Source organism: Phocoena sinus, chromosome 1, assembly GCF_008692025.1.
Source record: "Phocoena sinus isolate mPhoSin1 chromosome 1, mPhoSin1.pri, whole genome shotgun sequence".
In the NCBI taxonomy this organism is placed as follows: Eukaryota; Metazoa; Chordata; class Mammalia; order Artiodactyla; family Phocoenidae; genus Phocoena; species Phocoena sinus.
Genome location: NC_045763.1, coordinates 143,580,986 through 143,602,548, shown reverse-complemented (window position 1 = coordinate 143,602,548; position 21,563 = coordinate 143,580,986). Strand labels below are relative to the sequence as shown.

The following is a 21,563-nucleotide window of genomic DNA, read 5'->3' as shown; positions in this document are numbered from 1 at the left end:
TTTTCACTCTTTGTGAGTTAATAAAGCACATTAAATATCAAATTGGAACTTAGGAATGGTAAGGTGATATGAATTTTAACCTCTTTTGCCTTTTTCAGACTGTTTTTAATGTTAGAGTTATAGTCGTGAACCTAAATATTGGAGTTTATTATGTATTTCTGAATACTTTTCTGACAATTTGCTTGGTACAAATTTGGATATCAAATCTCTGATTTGATATCAGTCATTCAAAGAGACATTTCTTTCTTTACAGAATATGAAATTGTTCGGTTACTTACACCTTTCTCTTTTCTAGTCTACCAGCTAAACTAGTAATGGCGTACAGACAATGAGACTCACTTAATTCCCTCCCTCTACCTCTGTAAGGTAGGGAGGGCAGGTGAGAGGTGACAGCAGTTGTAGTCAAAGTAGCAGATCCCTATTTTACAGAGAAGAGAAAGTGAGGTTCAAACATGTGATTTATCCAAGAATATAGTAAGTGCTGGATCTGTGATTAAGTCCTTGGGCTGGGAATCTGGTCATGAAACCCTACTGCCTTCTCTTATCGAAGAATATCATAAATGCTGAAGATGGAAGCCGACCATTTTATGTGGAATTTGTTAGCCTCTTATTTGATAATCCCAAAGAAAATTTCATATTTAGGTTACCTACAATATTGCTAGCAAGAAAAAAATTTTGAAATGTAACTACATCACAATTTAGATGATCACGTAACTGACCCTGAAGGGTTTGTGTTCATGATAAATACCCAGTACCTTGCCCACAGAGAACACTCACTGAATGTTTGTTTAATTGTGTTGAATATTTCGATGGAGAGAGGTGAATTTGGTGGGAAGAATGCCCTTTGAAGAGATGTGTTTAGCAGAAGCAAGTAGCCAGTTTCTCAAAAATAATACTATAATTCAGCCTATTTATTCTATTTTGATTCTTCTTGAAAAATAAAGTGGCTTCTCATTATATCTTACAACTACAGGCTATTCGGGGTGGAGACGATAGCTGTGAAATAAGAGAATTGGAAGACTATACTTCAGAAACTAAAGAGAGGACACCAAAGCATGAGATTCATCAGATTTGTGAAAAAGATGTTCAGCAGGACCTCAGTCTAGAGATGGAGAAAATAACTGAGACCAGTGCAATCAAACTTATAGGAGAGTGGTCCAGGGAGCAGTCCCCAGAAACCAGTCATAGGACCCCAGTGGAAGACACAACCCAGGGCTGTTCAGAATGCATTTCTGAATTGTCACTTTCTGGTCCTGATGCTTCGGTACCTATGGATTTTCTGGAGAATCAGGTAACCATTCAGACTCTCCAACTGCAGGTAAAAGAGACATCAAATGAGAATTTGAGATTACTTCATGGCATAAAGGAACGTGACCAAAAAGTTGAAAGCTTGCTAAACGAAATCAAAGAGTTAGACTCAAAACTCAATTTACAGGAAGTACAACTAACTACCAAGATTGAAGCATGTATAGAATTGGAAAAAATTGTTGAGGAACTTAAGAAAGAAAAGTCAGATTTCAGTGAAAAATTGGAATCCTTTTCTCGTGATAACCAGAGAGTAGAAAGTTCGAGAGGCCTCACTTCTAACTTAGAAATGGGCACAGATAAATTGTCACATGAAGGTATTGAAGATGAGGTAGCCGAGGTGGCTGACAACTGGAGAGAGAGATGTCTCAGTGTGGAAAATGAGCTGCAGAGGATGAAAGCTGAGAGAGGAAGCACAGAGCATCACGCCCTCTCTGCGGAAGCCAACTTAGAGGTAGTTCAAACAGAGAAGCTGTTTTTAGAAAAAGACAATGAAAATAAGCAGAAAGTTATAAACTGTCTTGAGGAAGAACTCTTGGTGGTCACAAGTGAGAGAGACCAGCTTCGTGGAGAATTAGATACTTTGTCAAAAGAAAATCAAGAGCTGGATCAGAGGTCTGAAAAGATGAAGGAGAAAATACAAGAGCTCGAATCTCATCAAGATGAGTATCTACATCTCCAAGAGCAGCTGCAGAGTTTGGAAAAGGACTCTCAGGCACTGTCTTTGGTAAGAAGTGAGCTGGAAAACCAAATCAGACAACTGAATAAAGAGACAGAATCACTCGTAAGGGAATCCGAGAGCCTGCAGACCAAACTGAGTGAATTGGAACATGAAAAGCTGACCGTCACCGAGGCCTTGGAGGCTGCACTGATGGAGAAAGGCGAGGTCGCGGTGAGGCTGAGCTCAACGCAGGAGGAAGTGCACCAGCTGAGAAAAGGCATTGAGAAACTTAGGGTCCGCATTGAGGCCGATGAAAAGAAGCAGCTCCACATCTCAGAGAAACTGAAAGAAAGCGAGCGTAGGAACGACTCGCTTCAGGATAAAGTTGAGACCCTTGAAAGGGAATTGCATATGGCAGAAGAAAACCAAGAGCTGGTGATTCTTGATGCTGAGAATTCCAAAGCAGAGGTGGAGACCCTAAAAACACAAATGGAATTGATGACTGAAAGCCTGAAAGCTTTAGATTTAGACCTTGTCACCATACGGTCCGAAAAAGAAAATCTGGTGAAACAACTACAAGAAAAACAAGGTCAGGTGTCTGAATTACACACGTTACTCTCTTCATTGAAAAATGTATTAGAAGAAAAGGAGCGAGAGAAAATACAGATGAAAGAAGAATCTAAAGCTGTGGTGGAGATACTGCAAACACAATTGAAAGAGCTAAGTGAGGAAGTAGCAGCCTTGTGTGATGACCAGGAGACCTGGAAGGCGGAAGAACAGAGTCTGGACTCCCCAGTGCAGGAAGTACATCAGCTGAGAAATAACATTGGAAAGCTGAAAGTCCACCTAGATACTAATGAAAGGAAGCAGCTCCATATCTCAGAAAAACTGAAGGAAAGTGAGCATCAGGCAGCTTTGCTTAAGGATACAGTTGAGAACCTTGAAAGAGAACTAGAGGTATCAGGAAAAAACCAAGAGCATGTGATTCTTGAGGCTGAGAAGTCCAAAGCAGAGGTAGAGACCCTGAAAGCAAAAATAGAGGCGATGGCCCCAAATCTGAGAGCTTTGGAGTTAGATCTTGTCAATACAAGGTCAGAAAAAGAAGATCTGACAAAAGAATTACAAAAAGAGCAAGGTCGAGTGTCTGAATTAGAAACATTAAACTCTTCATTTGAAAATCTATTGCAAGAAAAAGAGCAAGAAAAAGAACAGATGAAAGAAGAATCTAAAGCTGTGGTGGAGATACTGCAGACACAATTGAAAGAGCTAAGTGAGAAAGTAGCAGCCTTGTGTGATGACCAGGAGACCTGGAAGGTAGAAGAACAGAGCCTGAGTAGTCAGGTAGATTCCCTTGAACATGAGAAGGCTCAACTGCTACAGGGCCTTGACGAAGCCAAAAGTAATTACATGCTTTTGCAGTCTTCTGTGAATGGCCTCATTCAGGAAGTAGAAGATGGCAAACAGAAACTAGAGAAAAAGGATGAAGAAATCAGGATACTAAAAAATCATATTCAAGACCAAGAGCAGCTGGTCTCTAAACTGTCCCAGATGGAAGGAGAACAGCAACTTTGGGAGGAGCAAAGAACAAAACTGGAAAATCTGATGGTGGAATTGGAGCAGAAGACCCAGGTGCTGCAATCCAAAAATGACACTTTGCAAGACACCTTAGAAGCTCTGCAGAATTCTTCCAAGGATCTGGAGAAAGAGCTTCAATTGACAAAAATGGAAAAACTGTCCTTTGTTGAAAAAGTAAGTGGCTTTATCTCTGTACATTTGAATGTGTTGTCATGCGGGAGGGTCAACCACTGTGTGAATTCTCTTTCCTTCTGGACAGCTTTTGCAGTATTGGACCAAACTTTGTAAAGGCTTTTGGGGTCTTGAATTGTGGGGACATTGAGTTGGCTCCAGCAGTGGTGACCCTTTGCTTTGGCACACACTTCCATGGGGCACTGGTACGGATTGGCATGGTTTTCACTGTGGCACCTGAACAGGGCAGAAGCTTTTGGGTTGTGCATGGTTCCTTTCTCACAGTACATCAGAATAGTAGCCCCCATACCCATACCCAGTTGAGAACCACTGCTGTAGAGAGTATAACAGATATCAGTTCGAATCAGTAGGGATCCCCTTTGCTGCTGCCCTGCCTTTTTTTTGCCTTTAGGAGAAAGAACTATTAAAGATACTGATACAATTGTAACTGATAGAACCCTCGTGGCTCCCGGGGCATGTCCTGGGGATTTTGTGCTTTCAGCCCCTCTTTTGTACCTTCTCTTCGGGCAGTCTCCTGTTCTGTTAGCTGATGTTTAAAGGGGAAAATCTGCCATCTGGAAGCTCAAATATTAAAGAAAAATTACGTTTTTGCCCTATACTTACTGACCTAGGAAAGTGATTCCTTCAAATTAAGTTTTTACTGGACAAATATTAAGAGACTGTCCAGAAAATACAATCAATCATACCTCTGTATTTTCCAAGAATTTCAAGTTTTTGTATGGCAGTTATGGGTGGAGACAGACAAACTATACCAGGCTGTTTCAATCTGATATAGGGACGAATGTAAACAATACTGCTTTAACTGGTTTTAATGAATCATATTCATGTTTCTTGCATTTTAGCATGGCATTGGAGAATTAGCAAGAGATCCAAGAGCTGATAGATGAAGTCACTGCCTCATACAATCTCTGATATTTAAGTTTAATTCAAATCTTTACTTCTATGAAGGATTTTAAGACTTGGTAATATTATCTTTCTTTGTCATTCCTTTCCTTATTGTTTTCTTTTATTAAATCTTGCAGAGAAGAAAAGGTAAGCTTACCAGTAGGTTTTGAGAATATTAGTTGAGTGGATTAGTAAAGGGAGAACTAGCTGGGTTTTATTTTATTATTGGAGGCTAAAGCGAATGTCGTGAATATGCCATATAAGAGTGATTAATTTGATCAAACAGACAACCATAAGCAGATCCTAACGAAGAGGAAATTTCAGGTAAACACAATGACTGTGAAGGAAACTGAGCTGCAGAAGGAAATGCTTGCGATGGTACAGAAAACGACAGAGCTGAAAGAAGAATTTAGTAGGGAGAAAAACAGGCTAACTGAAGATTTAAAATTAGTGTCGGAAGAAATGAAGAGCGGAAAAGTAAGTTTCTCTGTGACAGATTCATTACACTCTGATAATTCTTGTGTGCTCTCTCCTTGTTTGTTTTTGTTAAGACCTTCTGTAATGTACTAAACTTTTTTTTTAGCTTTTGAAAAGAGTAACCCAAGCTCATGTCACGATCAGACCTGCAGTAATTTTCGCCATCCAGCACTGTCATGAGCCCGGAAGGAGTCAGGCGAGGCCCCTGAACACATGAAAATACCTGTCATGGAGCCCAAATATTTTTTTCATAGAAGATGACCCTTGTAACTACATTAATGCATACCAGAAATGGATTTCATGCTGCTTTCAGTAGGCTGTTGTCCTAGCCTGCCACAGATTACAAGCCAGAACTTGCTAGAGACAAATGCACTGATCTTGCAAAGAACTAACAAAGTAACAGAAAGAAAGTCATAGTAAGATGTAAAGTTGGAGCAGTCTTGGGGTGCTACTTTAGGGCAGGTTGTGGCAGAACTATACCGTTTGGGCTGCCACTCCCACTGCTGGTCCCCTAATACACATTGCTGATTCATGCGCTTTCTCCTGAATCTCTTTAACACCAAGTCTTAGGTAGCAGCTACCATGCATGCAAATGGTAAACACTCCTATATTCATGTAGTCCTTGTGCAACTTCATCCCTAAGTAATTCTCAGAAAAGGACAGCAAAATATAATTGTGATTATGACCCAGAGTAATCACAAAAAGTTGAAACGATAATTGTAATGGCCTGTATAAGGAGTTGGGGAAGTTAGTGCTTTTCTTTAAATGTGGTATTTAATCTAATGAACATTGAAAAGCTTTGGCATTTAATCTCAGGAATTGGCTCATGGAATTTTCCGGCAATGCTGTGTGGAAGGAGTTCCTATGGATGATATTTGAGTCCTGCATCTGCTAAAATCTCCTTTGGTACTGAGCAGCTTGGGAGTATCTCAAGTATATTGTTATTTGTCTTTCATTTATAGGCTCTACTAAAAAGGAAAGCTAGGTGTTCAGCCTCAAGGCCATACATATGAGTTTGTTAGTCTGCAATGGCTTTATTCATTCTATAAACACGGCTAGGGTCAGAGGATAGAATAGAGGGTGATAGCTGTCCTGTGGTTCTTCCTGCACCCATAGAACTTACCATCTTGACATACAATAAATCATTAAATAGGAAATATATCAAATAATCATAAACTGTTAAGTGCTATAAAGGAAACAAGATTCTTCACTGCAGAATATTTGGGAAGTGGAGTGTGGGGTAAGGAAGAACCTAATTTAGATGGCGTGGTCAGAGAATGTCACGTGCAAGGCAAGGCGTCAGCCACGTGGAGAACAGGGCAGACGAAGAAGCCTTCTAGGTCTAGAGAGCAGAGTGGTAGAATCTCTGAAATTAGAAAAATCTTTGTACATTTTAGAAATGGAAAGGAAGCCATTGTGTCTGGAGTCAGATGGAAAATAATAGGAAAGAAGGTTGGAGCGGTAGGAAGCCATGGTAAAGAACTAGAGTAGAATCTAAAGTGACACCAAATACATGAGGTTGGAGATTGAAGGAAACGTTTAGGGTGGATACATGAATTGGGCTAGTTCAGAATATAGGTAGTGTTTAAAAAATTATGGGAATGGTAGAAAACATAGATGGAGAAGAGAAGATGGCTCAGGGCCTAGCCCAGATGCCCTCCAGCATGTAGGGTGAGGAAGAACCAGCAAAGAAACTGAGAAGACAAGATGAGGCAAACCAGGAGAGTGTCATGTTCTAGAAGCCACGCATGGAGGCTGTCTCAAGACCGAAGGAGTGATCAGCGGCAGCACATTCTACCTGGAGGTCGAATGAGATGAGGGCTGAGGAGTGCTCCTGGGATTTGCAACATGGAGCTTAACGATGCCGTGAAAAGCCATTTCAGGAGGAGCTGGGATGAAAGCAGGTTGGAGTGGGTTGAGGGTGAACGGTTGCTGAGGAAGTGGACACAGCATGTATATAAACACGTATAGAAACAGCTATTTGGGGTCAGGTACGGAGAAGCCAGATACCTCTAGGGCTGCAGTTTTGTTTTGTTTTGTTTTGTTTGCGGTACACGGGCCTCTCACTGTTGTGGCTTCTCCCGTTGCGGAGCACAGGCTCCGGACGCGCAGGCTCAGCGGCCATGGCTCACGGGCGCAGCCGCTCCGCGGCATGTGGGATCCTCCCGGACCGGGGCACAAACCCGTGTCCCCTGCATCGGCAGGCGGACTCTCAACCACTGCGCCACCAGGGAAGCCCTAGGGCTGCAGTTTTGATAGTCCTGCACAGTGAAGGGAGAGAAGGGCAGAAGAGTGGGGGGCCTTTGGAGGGAAATTCTTAAACTGATAGAAGATGGAATCTAAGCTGGCCAAGGAAGAAAACGTAAGTCTGGAGGGGCTTGAGTGTGAAGGTGGTGGTGATGCTGCTAATGAGGTCAAGAAATTACTGCACTAGAAGTACTTAAATAAGTGAGCCTGGGAGCCTAGGAGGGTTTGGTCCAGAGTGTTTTAGTAGCGAAGTCCAGGTTTCAGAGACTCTGTGTTCCCCGTGGATGTAACCTTGGGCTGGAGCAAAGGAAATTGCCACTGGAGGTGAAATCACCATTTAAAGTGAATACAGTCATCCCTTGGTATCCACGGGGCATTGGTTCCAGGCCCTCCCCAGATTCCAAAATCCGCAGATGCTCAAATCCCTTATATAAAATGGCATAGTGTTTGCATATCACCTGCACACATCCTCCTGTATACTTTAAGTCATCTCTACATTACTTAAAATACCTAATACTACCTAAATAGTTGTAAATACAATGTTAATGCTGTGTAAAAAGTCGCTGGTACACAGCAAACTCAAGTTTGGCTTTTTAGAAATTTCTGGAATTTGTGTTTTGGAATATTTTTGTTCTGTAGTTGGTTGAATCAGTGAATGTGAAATCTGGGGAAACAGAGTGTTGACTGCACATTGCTAAGGATTTATAGCACTAATTCTATATAGATCGTCTTGTCTGTAAACTATTACAGGCAAGACAGTATTCAGTATTTTCTAGATATAGATATATATATCCAGTACTCAGTATTCAGTATTTTCTAGATATTGATATATATATCCAGGCTCTTAATTATCTTCCCATGATTTTATTATTTTTCTCATTAGGGTCAGCTGAAGGAGCTCATTCTAGAAAACGGTGAACTGAAGAAGAGTTTGGATTGTGTACACAAAGACCAGATGGAAAAGCAAGGGAAGATGAGAGAAGAAATAGCTGAATATCAGCTACGGCTTCAGGAAGCTGAAAAGAAACACCAGGCTTTGCTTCTGGATATAAACAAACAGGTAAAAATGTGTGGTCTGGTGACTGGGGGAACTGGAGAGAGTGTGTTGACCATGGTGATGAGGCATTTTTTCCAAGAAGGTCAGTGTTCTGCATTATTATTATGATGTATAATCCTATGAACATCCCATCCTATTAAGTTCCCTATCTTTCCACCAGTTACTTGTACATGTCTTATTTTATGACTTGAGTTTTTTAAAAATACATTTCCGTCTTGGAGTAGAATAGTAAGGGAGTTGCAAAGACCATTTGAAATGGTCCCCGGATCAGCAGTTTTCTTTTTTGTTTGTTTTCTTTACAATATTTTCACCTGAGCCTCCTGGCTAAAGTAACATTTTTCTGCCCTAGTATGAAATGGAAATCCAGACATATCGAGAGAAATTAACTTCTAAGGAAGAATGTCTCAGCTCCCAGAAGGTGGAGATAGACCTCTTAAAGTCCAGTAAAGAAGAACTCAATAATTCTCTGAAAGTGACCACTGAGATTTTAGAAGAATTGAAGAAAACCAAGGTATGTTCACTTATCATTACTTCATGACTTAGAACGGTTCATACGTCTAACAGTGGTTTTAACAGTATGAAATTAAGTGCTTTCATTTTAATTTTCATGAAAAAAATTTTTTGTTATCATAAATAATACCATTCATCACTTGTCTGCTGAGTTGTTTTTAAAAATTAGAGGATAGCCTGCAGTTCCATAGCTTGAATAAACTTCATTCATTGCTCGGTGAATCCTTTCAGAGTAGAGGATGTCAGAGACTTCTTGAGATGGATATGAAGAGCAAGCCAATAACAGATCAGGGCAGGCCCCTCCAGGTGTGGATAATAATAATTTGGTGGTGAAAGTCTTGCATGACTGGTCTTCAGGTTCACTGCTGTCACCAAACCCACTTTACCATGGCTTATGGGGAGATCAAGCACTTGGTCAGGTACACGTATGTGTATGTTCTCCTTTTCTTTTCCCTGCAAGGACCATAAAACTTTTTTCTTTATAAAAAAAAGGAGGTGAGCCCTCATCTCAGTATTGTGAGACTGTAGAAGGTGCTACAGCAATTCTACCTGGAGAGGGAGGCTGTTTTGATACCCACAAAATTCTTTTCATAAAACGAATACCATCCAGAATGTACAATATGAACGTGGAAAATAAATATTTTTCAGTAAAGGTCAGAAAACTAGGTATAGATTTCTTATGTTTACAGCTCTTATACAATGATCAAGGTGAAGGAAATATACCAGTAAAATACAAACTAAGTGCAAAATAACATTAATGATCAATAATGTCCTGTTGCTACAAAATGAGAGATGTTAGGTTTAATAACAAGACAGAAGTAGCTTCAGGTCTAAGTTTTAATTTACTCACTTTCTCCTTTTTTTTAATCTTCGACAGTTGTACTGTGGGGAACGTCTATTTATATATATGCCGTGTACAAAATGGTACACTGTTAGTTGAGTCTATACAAATCTTATATAATTTTAATGAAGTAGAAGTTGATAAGCATTGCTTTATTTATTTACTTATTTATTTATTTATTTTGGCTGCGCTGGGTCTTAGTTATGGCATGTGGGATCTTCGTGGCAACATGCAAGATCTTTAGGTGTGGCATGTGGACTTCTTAGTTGCGGCATGCGGGCTTCTTAGTTGTGGCATGCACGTGGAATCTAGTTCCCTGACCAGGGATCGAACCCAGGCCCCCTGCATTGGGAGCGTGGAGGGCTACCCACTGGACCACCAGGGAAGTCCCAGCATTGTTGAAATTGAATTAAATCTATCTCTAATCCAATTACTGTTGGAATCAGAAATAGAAAGTTCTGAAAGCGCAGATTTACATTGCTAATAAATTATTTCAAGGTGAAATGTGCGAAGAATGAAATCTACTTTAACATGAATGCGATGCTCAGGTTCTTCTTTTTTTTTTTTTTAATAGTTTGGTCTGCCTTTATATGTTCATGATCTCTTATCAGAAACTCTTAGAGCTAGATTGTTTTACAATTCTGCGTTTCTTAGATATTGCATAATACAATACATATGCCACATATTACATAATGTCCCATCAGAATCTTGGGGTAATGCTTCATAATCAAATTCATATTTCTACAGCAAAATGTATGAATATTTTTCAAGGTGGGATAAATAAAGGAATAAATTCCTTCATATCTGTTCAAGTCAAGTTTTGCCTGGAAATCATTTTCAGATCTTTTTTTTTTTTGATCTTGCAGTTGTGCTTAAGGAACTGTGAACATGTTCTACTGAGAAGTGCTTGATGACATAAGTCTGCCACCATTCTATTCACTTTTTGTTTGAGCTGCTGTAAAATTTAAATTTGTATTGTAAACCATAATATCATTTGGCCTTAAATTTGTGTTGTGAGCCATTGGTAGTGTCAATTGGTGTGACGAAACAAATGCCATCTTAGGTATTGAAATTGTGCAACAGCACAGATCACAAAAGGGAACAATTCTGTCATCTAGAGTGTTTGACCTACCAAGAATAAGTGCATGGACCCTTGGCCCCTACCTCCCGGTGTGATTCCTATTGGATAAACACAGACATAGTGGGCTACTTAATAGGACATTATGTTAAGAACTGTGACTGATGCTTGCTGACACTAAGAAAGGGAGTGACAAAACCACAGTGTCTACTGGGGGGACTTAGGACACTGCGCAGAGAAGATGAATTGTTTTGAAGATATTAGTTCTTAGATTTACAGCACACGATTCTTAATTATATCTTATTATTTTTCCATATGCTTATGAAAAGCAATTCGAGGTTTTAAGTGGAATTACTTCTGTTTTGTAGATGGAAAATCTAAAATATGCAGATAAGTTGAAGAAGGAAAACGATCGTGCCCAGGGGAAAATAAAGTTGTTGATCAAATCCTGTAAACAGCTGGAAGAAGAAAAGGAGATGTTGCAGAAAGAGGTATCTCATCTTGAAGCTGCGCAAGAGAAACAGAAAGCAGGTCGGTGTTAACTGGGTACATCAGTGAACCCAGACTGTTTTCCACTAGTGAATCATACATTTACGGTGTGTCTGCATGGGAAGTGTCGTTAGTGCTCTGTTCTATGACTGCATGCTGATTTTCAGCAGTTAGCCGTTTTCAGCATTTTCCAATTTCAGAATTTTGTGCTTAGCTTGGGGTCATTAATAGGATTCAGAATGATGCCTGCATTTTAAAAACAGAATTATTGCATCTTCTGTTCTATAAAACATACAAAAAACTGGTAGCCCTTTCTGCTAATGAGCCTTTCCAAGAAGAGTTTTTCATGTGGATGTCCATGATGTAGTTCTAATGTAAAGGAAGACTGGCATGTGAGCTGGCATTGGTAATTTATAAACAGCTGATTCTGGTTGTCCTTGGCCCATCCTGGTGGGTCAACTAAATGGAAGGGTTGGGGGCTATATTTTTGGGTATGGAGGTGAAATAAAAAAGAAATGACAACTCTTCCTGCCACTTTTCTCCACGTATGCCCCCAGAGTGGAATACTTTTTCTGTGTGGATAGATGATGGCAAGCATAGTATAAGTGCCTCTTTTGGACCATATATAAATTGGCACGGGTGGGAGGTCAACAGTCTTGCCTCCTGAGAAGAGTACTCAGAATGGATTGGGGCTCCAGGGAGTGTCTCTAGTGGAATCAGTGCCAACCAGGCAGCTATAAGTTACTGAGACCTCTTCCCTTATAGTATCCCTCAAGCCCTTGTCCATCAGATCCTCCATTGCCTCCAAATGGTTTTCAGAACTTCTTTGGCCTTGTCTCGTCACTGGCCCTTTCCTATCTCCCAAAGCCATTACAGCAGTGACTTTATATTCTCTTTCGACTTTTACTGTTCATTCCCTTACAATAGAAAGGACGGACGGGAAAATCGGGGATGTAATAAATTAATTCATTTGATGTCATATGATAACTACAAGAAGGTTTGATGGATTGGCTGAAATATGAGTTTGAGATTTTGGTGGGTTATGTTTAAGCTATCCCAATAAGTATGTAACTCAGTAGAATATGTATGTTGATATGATCCCTCCCAAACAAGAACTATAAGAACATATACAGATAGACCGTCTGCCACTCTTCCTAAAAATAAAAATCAAGAAGCAAGTCTAAGGTTATCTGCTTGCTGATGCCCAGTGTTAATCAGAGAAGCGTCAAGTTACAAATGATGTGTCGCTTTATTTTTGACAGGTACTGTTGTGGATGCTAATGTTGATGAATTAATGACCGAGATGAAAGAACTGAAAGAAACCCTTGAAGAAAAAACCAAGGAGGCAGACGAATACCTGGATAAATACTGTTCCCTGCTTATAAGCCATGAGAAATTAGAGAAAGCCAAAGAGATGTTAGAAACACAGGTTGCCCGTCTGAGTTCACAACAATCTAAACTTAATCTTCGAAGTTCTCCTTCGCTGAATTCAGTTGTTCCAGGACCATCCCCAGTCCCTTCTGCTACTGAAAAGAAGTTATCATCTGGCCAAAATAAAGCTTCAGGCAAGAGGCAAAGGTCCGGTGGGATTCGGGAGGATGGGGGAGAAACCACACCTTCTACACCAGAGAAATTTTCTAAAAAAAGCAGGAAAGCAGTCAAAAGTGGTATTCATCCTGCAGAGGATGCAGAAGACGCTGAGCCTGAGCCAGAGGGACTTCCAGAAGTTGTAAAGAAAGGTACTCATAATTCAAAAAGTATTTGTGTTCTTTTGAAAGTGCTCATAAAAATTCACATACAAAAAGACAGAAGCATTTATTTTTTAGGTTATTGTGTAACAGTACTCGTTGACCTTCAGAAGCAATAGTCCACTGTTAAATTGGTAAGGTATATACTTTCTTTTCTGTCATGAGAGAATGGCTAAGATCTAATTACTCATGTCACAGTACCAAAAGTACTAGGAGATTTGAAAAATGGCTGTCAAAAACCTGTTTAGAAATTGGCATTTCTGCGTTGAAAAATCCCCAAGTCAAAGACACCCTTCGAGCTTTCCCACCTTCAGTCCTGTGTGACCCCTGATGCTGGACCCCTGGCTGAAGCCACTTACCACTTTTTTTTTTTGAAACCCACTGGTGCTCCAAGTGCGGCCCAGAGATTGGGGCCAGTCTAGGAACTTTTGTTACTGCTCCATGATCAAAACAATGTATAGAAATCAAGAGTAAGAGTTTGAAATTTTCATAGCCCTTTGCTATTGTTGCAACATTCAAGCACATAATCAGTTCTCTATTAGATCCATTCTTATTGTACTATACAAAAGTATCATTCCACAGCAGATGGGAAATTACTTCCCACCCCTCCCCCGCAAAATATCAAAACCAATTTTTTGCCATAGATAGTTTGAGAAGCACTGCTCTGAGTAACTCTAGGCTTTAGGAAATCAAACCCCTAAATAGTTAGCTATCTCTTTCTCGTTTCTGTTTTTTATTTGTAGTTAAAGGGTTAAAAACAAAGCAAAACCACATGCTGCTGTAGTTACTGTAGTTACTTTAATGCTGTGTGTGACATGCTTTCTTTAAGTATTCTTGGCATTGCCCTTCACCTCTCAGTCATCACAGGTCCTGTCAGTTCCCTCTGTGGAAGGAGATGATGAGCGCAGAGCAAGGTCAAATCTCTCCTCCCACATAGTTTTTCTGCCTGAGAGTAGTTACCTCAAGTAGCTGCTACCATTTCACATTTTCCTCCTTTCAACAAGAGCAGACCTTTTCTTTTATCTCTTTCCTTTCCATTTCACCCGTTGTTTCCTCCTCTAATCCAAATCTTTCAGGAAGGCCTGCTGGTGTGTTCTTCTTAGAAAAGTGCGAGTTAAGACATCCACATAAAAGAAGCAGGAAAAATTTTTTCTGTTTAATGTTATTTTCCCCACGTGGTTTCTTACGTTTCTAATAAGAAAAAAACCTGTTAGTGATTTATTCAATTTGATGACTCCAGGGTAACTATGAATAAAGTGTGTCCATTGTCCACTGTGGCTAGGAGAAAGTGTTTTCGGAGTCACCCTTATCCTTGTTCAGACTTTACCTAGTGAGTAGTACTCCCACCGTAGATAGAATTGGAGCCAGCAGTGTTGACAGGCAGCTTTTTGCCTTTAGGGTTTGCCGACATCCCAACAGGAAAGACTAGCCCATACATCCTGCGGAGAACAACCATGGTGACAAGGACCAGCCCCCGCCTTGCTGCACAGAGGTTAGCACCATCCCCCCTAAGTCTCGACAAAGAAAATCTCGCTGAGACCTCCAAACCAACAGCTGGTGGCAGCAGATCACAAAAGGTAAACCACTGTGAACATGTATCTACCGTTTGAAATCCAGGAAGTGACAGCATTATCTGGGCAAGGGTTTGACACTGCGCCCTCTGACTCAGGAGCTCTTCAAAGTCTGACCTTCCCCCTGGGGTATAAAGAAGTCAGTGGTGAGGAAAGTCGCGAGCAGATGCGAGGATAAACATCACATTACCCTGCCGCACAATCTTGTCCTTGACCCAGCGGGCCACTTGTAAATCGTTTGGCGGGAATTGGCGTTGTTAGATCAGAGCTCAGAGGGTCTGTAAGAAAGTTTCGGGCAGTACCATCGAAGGATTTGGCATGGGTACTGGTCATCGCTTGCTTCACAGGTTTCCCTCTCACCCGTCTGCCCCCCAGCTGCTGACTCTTTGTGTTTTATTATTCCTTTACTTTCTACAAAAAGCACATATTTCAATAGATATCTGGAGAAAGTAGCTCTGTTTATGGATGTCTCTAGTTTGATTGTTGAGGGTAGGGAGGGCTGGGATCTCAGGGACCTCTCTGCACCTTCAACAGCCCAGTCACGTTATTTAAAGCATAGAGGATATTTGCTTCACAGATCTTTGTCCCGTTACAATAATCCATACCAGCATCTACCACTTATGTATGCAAAGTATATGTATTTTATGGAACTCAAGTTTTATTTTCTTATTTTATTGTACTCTCCTAGTAAGTAGTATTATAAAAGGAGGAAGAAAGTAAGACTTACGAAGATTGAACCTGCCCAGACTTAACACCTACTCTCTCTCTCAGCTCCAGTCTTAATCTTTTCCCATTGTTTCTCAAACTAGGGATTGCAGGAATCTTGTTGGAAGTTTCTAGAATGGCTCACAGATTTTTTTTTTTTTAATGTCGTGATTTTACTTTGATTGCTTACTTGTCAGAGTTTAAGTATTCAATGATTACCTTGAACCAGCCAACAAAGCTTTGAAAGTGTAGTAACCCTATCTGTGTAATGTAGTAATTCTTAAGTGGGCAGGCATGCTCCTCGGTAGGATTTTAGACACCAAACACAAAGACACTGGTGATTAGCTGCATCAAAGCAAGAACGTATACGCACATGTTTGCTATGTTGATGTATAAGGGCTTTAAGGATTAAGGAATTTATGCCTACTATTAAGTTTGTTCATAACTTACATTATAATAAAAATTTGATTAACTCAGGAGTGAGGAAGAAGGGTCTGAGGTTTTCTTTCACTTATTAAAATGGGCCCATTCATGACTTGTATTAGAAATATTCTACTGTTTTGTGCAAATTTCTTCCCCATCCCCATCCCTCCACCCACCTTTCTATCTTTTTTTTTTTTTTTTTCCTCACTCACTCACTCACATTTGGATTTAACTCGTGGATGCTGGTAGCAATAGAACACTGAAGAGTACACTGGAGTAGGTCCTGACTTTCCAAGGGACAATAAGAACAGCTTCTTTTCCATAAAGTAACTAGCACCTTTAAAGAGTGAAGCTTCCAGGTTTGACTAAAGCTATTAACCGCAAGCTAATTCCTGAAATGAAGTATTTGGCTCTTTTAAAACAGGAAATCATGATACAGAGGTAGTACCCTGTACCTCCTGCTATTTCACGGCAGCTCACTTTACTGTAATTACTCGCCTAAATATCTGCCTTCTGAGTTCCAGTATGACTTCTGTGATGTTCCTGGGTATGTTTACAGTTTACCTGTGTCCTCATGTCTAATAGAGATATTTGTTGAATGAATGGAGCTGTGGATGTCCTGAAGTGATTGCAATAATAGATGTTTAAAGGTGTGTTAGGAAATCACCTCATGAAATCATCATATGGGTCATTTTTCCCTTCTTTTATGAGGAATTGATGTTATTTAAAGCAGTTTCCATGTGGAGTTTAGACTTACTATCTAAGAAAGAGAGCTTTGCACGCTAGGGGGCCTGCTCTCCACGCTGCTGTCACATCTGCTGAGGACAGAGCAATAACCATGGTTGCCTGCAGACTTGTGTGCTTGCTTTAGCTACAGGCTGCAGTAGGCACCAGTGGTTATGAATTGCTAAGCAATTTTGTGCACTTGTGCACATGAATGGAGGGTGGTTCCTCTTGAAAGAAGGTTATAGGGGACTTCATGATTAGATGTAAGCCTTTGAAACCCGGTCTATTGATTTTTTTTTTTTTTTAATATATATAAATTTATTTTATTTATCTTTGGCTGTGTTGGGTCTTCGTTGCTGCGTGCGGGCTTTCTCTAGTTGCGGCGAGCGGGGGCTACTCTTCGTTGCGGTGCGCAGGCTTCTCATTGCGGTGGCTTCTCTTGCTGTGGAGCACGGGCTCTAGGCGCATGGGCTTCAGTAGTTGCGGCACGCGGGCTTAGTAGTTGTGGCTCACGGGCTCTAGAGCACAGGCTCAGTAGTTGTGGTGTATAGGCTTCGTTACTCCGCGGCGTGTGGGATCTTCCTGGACCAGGGATCGAACCCGTGCCCCCTGCGTTGGCAGGCGGATTCTCAACCACTGCGCCACCAGAGAAGTCCCAGCCTATTGATTTTTAATTTAATTCAGCATTTTCTGAATCACCTTATAAAATGCTTGCCTCATTTGTTGAGCATATTTCATCATTCAGTTTGAAAAAAGAGAGAGCAAGGTGTCATTTCCTAAAGCAGTTGCTTAGAAACTTGGGATTATGAGCCTTTGCCTGAAGTCACTGGCTGAGTGTTGAGAGATTTCCTAGATCGTTTAATGGAACCTTTAGTGACATCTGACAAGTTCAAAGGGGAACATGGGTAAAATGCGGATTAGGTGAGGATCACTCTCTGTTATGTCTCTGGGGTGAATAAGCCCAGAGCTCCCAGTTTGCTGGGAACGAGGGAGTTGTGATTGTGTGTAAACTTGATCTGAACCTAGGGTTGGTAGTCAGCTCCAGAGGACCGTCCACTGATTGTAGAAGATGATGGTGAGGCCGTCACCACAGAGTCGGTCAGCAGTTTCATGGGGTCTTAGCTATTTTTCCTACTAATGAGATTCATTTCCAATGAGCCATTTGCATACCTGCCCTCTCCCCACTGTGGCTGCAGACACAGTTTGTAAGACAGTCAGGGTATGGGTGCACTTAATAGCTTAAGTACCTGGTAAGTCCGACCTCACCTAGTTATAGGTGAGTCTGAGGCTAACTAACCAACATGAGGATCAAATCGATAGTGTAAACTCTGATCACTGGCTACAGTTTCGTCAATTCAGAATCAAAGAAATTGAGTCTAGAGGGGGAGGCCAAAGGGTGGGCCTTGGCTATTTAATTGGGTTTCAGGAATTGAGTAGCTTAAATTCTCTTTCCCCAGCTTGATCTCTCCATCCCCCTGCTTTTAATGGTGAATCTAAAGGTTTGATTCTCCTGCAGCTGTTGGGTTCAAGGGAAGTGTGTTTTTGTATCACTTTCTACTTTAAAAAAAAAAAAAGAGGAAAAGAAAAAGGAGTGCCAGTAAAACTCTGGTTTTTTTTCCTTCAACTTTCCATGGACAGTAATTTTCCATTAAGTCCTAATTCTTCAAGGCTGCTCCTTTTAAATGTCCTGCACATCCTCTGAGGTAGAGGCAAGCTTTCCAGGGATCTGATCTGTCGGCCAGATTTACTATGTTTTCTGTAATGAAGAGTATTTAGCTGCCTTTTAAGACCACGTACTTCCTATGGAAAGAATATAAACGGGGAAATAATTTCCATTCTTTCTTCTTACTGCTTCAGAAGGAGGTCACCGGCAGTCCGTTGCGCAGGGAGTGACGTGTTCCATAGCCGCTTATCAGGCTTGGTACTGAGCACGTTTGTGCTGAGCACCCTTGTTAAGAGTCCTTCCTCTTTCTCTTTTACAAATCTTCCTACCTGAATTGTCTCCTCTTGCCTTTCACTTTGGTTAAGTGACGTTTTTTCTGTGCTTCCTCTGTCGTGCTCTTCTTTCTCTTTCCCGACCCCATATCTTTTTTTGCTACCATGGAAACCTCAAAAATATCTCGACTTTACCAGCTACCCTGCCCTTTCATCTCCTTCTTAAAGTCTCGCATTTTTGAGATTCCCTCTTTCTCTTAAAAGGCAGGACATCAGAAAGGGAATTTACTTTTTTCTGGACTTTATTTTTAGATAGCTGCCCTTCTGCCATAAACCAAATATGGGAATGAAACAGCCATGTAAGGGGAATGATTAAAATGCTGGTATGTGAGGAAGAGGTTCTAGGTCTTTTTTTTTTTTTTATGCGTTACGCGGGCCTCTCACTGTTGTGGCCTCTCCCGTTGCGGAGGACAGGCTCCGGACGCGCAGGCTCAGCGGCCATGGCTCACGGGCCCAGCCGCTCCGCGGCACGTGGGATCCTCCCAGACCGGGGCACGAACCCGTGTCCCCTGCATCGGCAGGCGGACTCTCAACCACTGCGCCACCAGGGAAGCCCTCTAGGTCTTTTAAATGTTGTAAGTAAAGCTTCTACTCTGTGAAGGTGGTATTACTCGTTTGGAATACGTTCATTTGAATGACAGCAGGGGCTCAGTTAAGATAAATGGAAGCTGCTTTGGGTTCTTATTTAGGCAAATATTGAATGTTTGCCAGGTAGGCATATTCTGGGCACTATGCATGCAAAGGTAAAGAGGACATAGTCTTTGCCCTCAAAGAGCGTACCTTCTGACCTGAGAATGTCACACTGGCCTTGGGAGTGAGTTTGCGGCCGTCAGAGGTGTCAAGGGAAGCTTGCAAGGCGGCTGGCTGGTCAGAGATTGTGTCCGACTCTTTTCTCTAGCTTCTCTGTTAGATGGGGGCCTGTTTTCGGGGAAGAAGAAATAGTAAAACTGTGTACAACTCCTAGAAGAAGAATTTAACTTCAAATTTGGTGATCTAAGTGCTTGATTTTTCGTGTTGTAGAAATGTGAATGTGATTTAAACCCCTAACAACGACGCTTGTGTTGCAGGTCAAGGTTACTCAACAGAGCCCAGTGGATTCAGGCACTGCCCTCCGAGAACCCACCACCAGATCTCTCTCCATCAGTAACCTTCCTGAGAGAAGTTCGGCTGACAGCCCCAGGGAGGGCCTGAGGGCCAAGCAAGGCCGGCTGGCTCCCAGCCCAGAAGCTGGCCCCGAGTCCAAGGGCAGTGAGAACTGTAGGGTCCAGTAGAAGAGCCCTTGTGTGTCAGCACCCCTGGAAGGTGGCTGTAGTTGAGTAGAAGGCAGTGTGTCTGTGGGGTTTTTCTTTATTAAGGGAGCACATTATCAGAGGGAAGAAAACTATTCCTTATAAATCTAAATATGTTGGACTCTTTAGATCGCCCCTGTATAACAGTTAGAAAAGTTTGGAAGCACTGATTACCTCTTCATTGATATTCCTCTTCTGTAATGTATAATAGTCCTGTATAAAGCTTTCTGGTAATGTTAACACAAATGGCAAGCACTATATAACAACTCCTGTTTTTATACGGACTTTTACACTAAAAAATTGCAACACATTTTTTACTTGCAACAAACAGCTCCCAGGAAAATGTAAACTTGCTTTATGGTATTTCCTTGGTATAGTGTTAAGCATAAAATAATTTTAGATCAAGAATTTCTTTGAGTTGAGTAAAACAAAAGAAAACAATGTTATATGTGTTCAAGGGAAACATGCGCACAAATACATATGTGGGTGTGTCCCTCCTCTTCCAATGTGTTTTCTAAATCTTGGCTTATATAACCTGTACATATTTGTGTGTGGGGTAGTGGGAGTTGTGTGTTGATTTCCAATTAGCCTGGTTGCAGACTCCTCAGAGGTGTAGCATATCAAGTTTTCTGTCATTGTGCTGTTTCTGTTGAAGACCAATTTGTTGTAGTATTTTGGTATGCATTCTGATAAATGGTGGTCTTCTATTAAAATATGGCATCTTTTCTATTAAAAAATTCACCTTTGTTTTCTGTAAAAATGATTCCTAAGTACAAATATACTATGAACATTGGTACCATTTCTTGCTAACTTCACCAGCCTCTTATAATAGTAAAAATGTTTTAACAACCGATATTACTAGATTTAGTGAATGTATTCAGTTATATTAAAAGACGTGATTTGGAATATGGGTCATGAAGATTATGTAGGCATATAATATGTCCAGCCAGCGCTTAGCACATTGTGTGTACCCATTAAATCCCATCAGCAAGGATACAAGTATGTGGTATTTTCCAGCTCATTTACGGATGACAGGGTTTTGAAAATATGCAGGCATCATGAGCCATATCAATTCCACAAACTTTGGAACAAGTCCTTGTGTCCTTGAATCGGGGTAAAGATGTTTTCCAGGACATGAGCTAGTAAAAGATAATTTGCTCTTGACTTCCAGTTCAGATTGATGTGTAAACCTTGACAAATACTATCGTTTATATTTTAAAATTGTCCTTTGCCAGATGGCCTCTATGGTTGGATAATGCTTCAATAATATTAAGCTACTTAGCATTCGTCCACTGAAAGTGGTATCCTGACTTTCCTCCTGTTTTTTCTGTCGCTCGAGGTTGTGGTCTGGTGCAATATCCTTATCATAAATCATCCCAAGGCTGCCATGTGCTCAAGGGCATGGCCCAGAGTAGACATTGCTGGGATCAGGCATCAGCTTTATTGGCTGTCTCCAGTTTTTGGAAGATTCCACTCAATAGGTCTGGCTGGGCGGTTTGGTGAGTCCTTGAAAGCATCTTCATCTTTTCCTAGGTGAACTGTAGTTGCTTTTCCTTGTTATAGGAAGTACTCAGCATGCCTTCCATTTTCAGAATTGTAGAGAATTGTTCACAGTCTTATAAATGGACAGCCAGGACATTAAATGTCCTTTTCCTTGAGCTAATAATACTTGTTACACTGGGAGCTGAGCTGCATATAGGATGAAAACTAAACACACTACAGTCCCAACTCTGAAGTACCTAATAAGCCAGGTGAGTCATAAATAAGATCCCAGCTGACAAATCATATG

The 21,563-nt window shown here is 41.1% G+C and overlaps 1 protein-coding gene across 3 annotated transcripts in view; it reads left to right on the top strand.

The window, feature by feature from the left end:
* The window catches only part of CENPF (centromere protein F), a 59,611-nt gene extending 39,096 nt beyond the window's left edge, over positions 1–20,515 (top strand). For 2 of the 3 annotated variants that reach the window (XM_032646732.1, XM_032646738.1), the window contains 8 exons: positions 974–3,715; positions 4,943–5,095; positions 8,226–8,402; positions 8,749–8,910; positions 11,197–11,359; positions 12,580–13,056; positions 14,464–14,642; positions 19,553–20,515. In XM_032646732.1, coding sequence (XP_032502623.1) covers positions 974–3,715; positions 4,943–5,095; positions 8,226–8,402; positions 8,749–8,910; positions 11,197–11,359; positions 12,580–13,056; positions 14,464–14,642; positions 19,553–19,756 — 4,257 coding nt within the window. In that variant the 3' untranslated portion in view covers positions 19,757–20,515. The remainder of the gene's footprint in view (positions 1–973; positions 3,716–4,942; positions 5,096–8,225; positions 8,403–8,748; positions 8,911–11,196; positions 11,360–12,579; positions 13,057–14,463; positions 14,643–19,552) is intronic. The other variant, XM_032646747.1, reaches the window with a different exon arrangement.
* Positions 20,516–21,563: the final 1,048 nt, after the last annotated feature.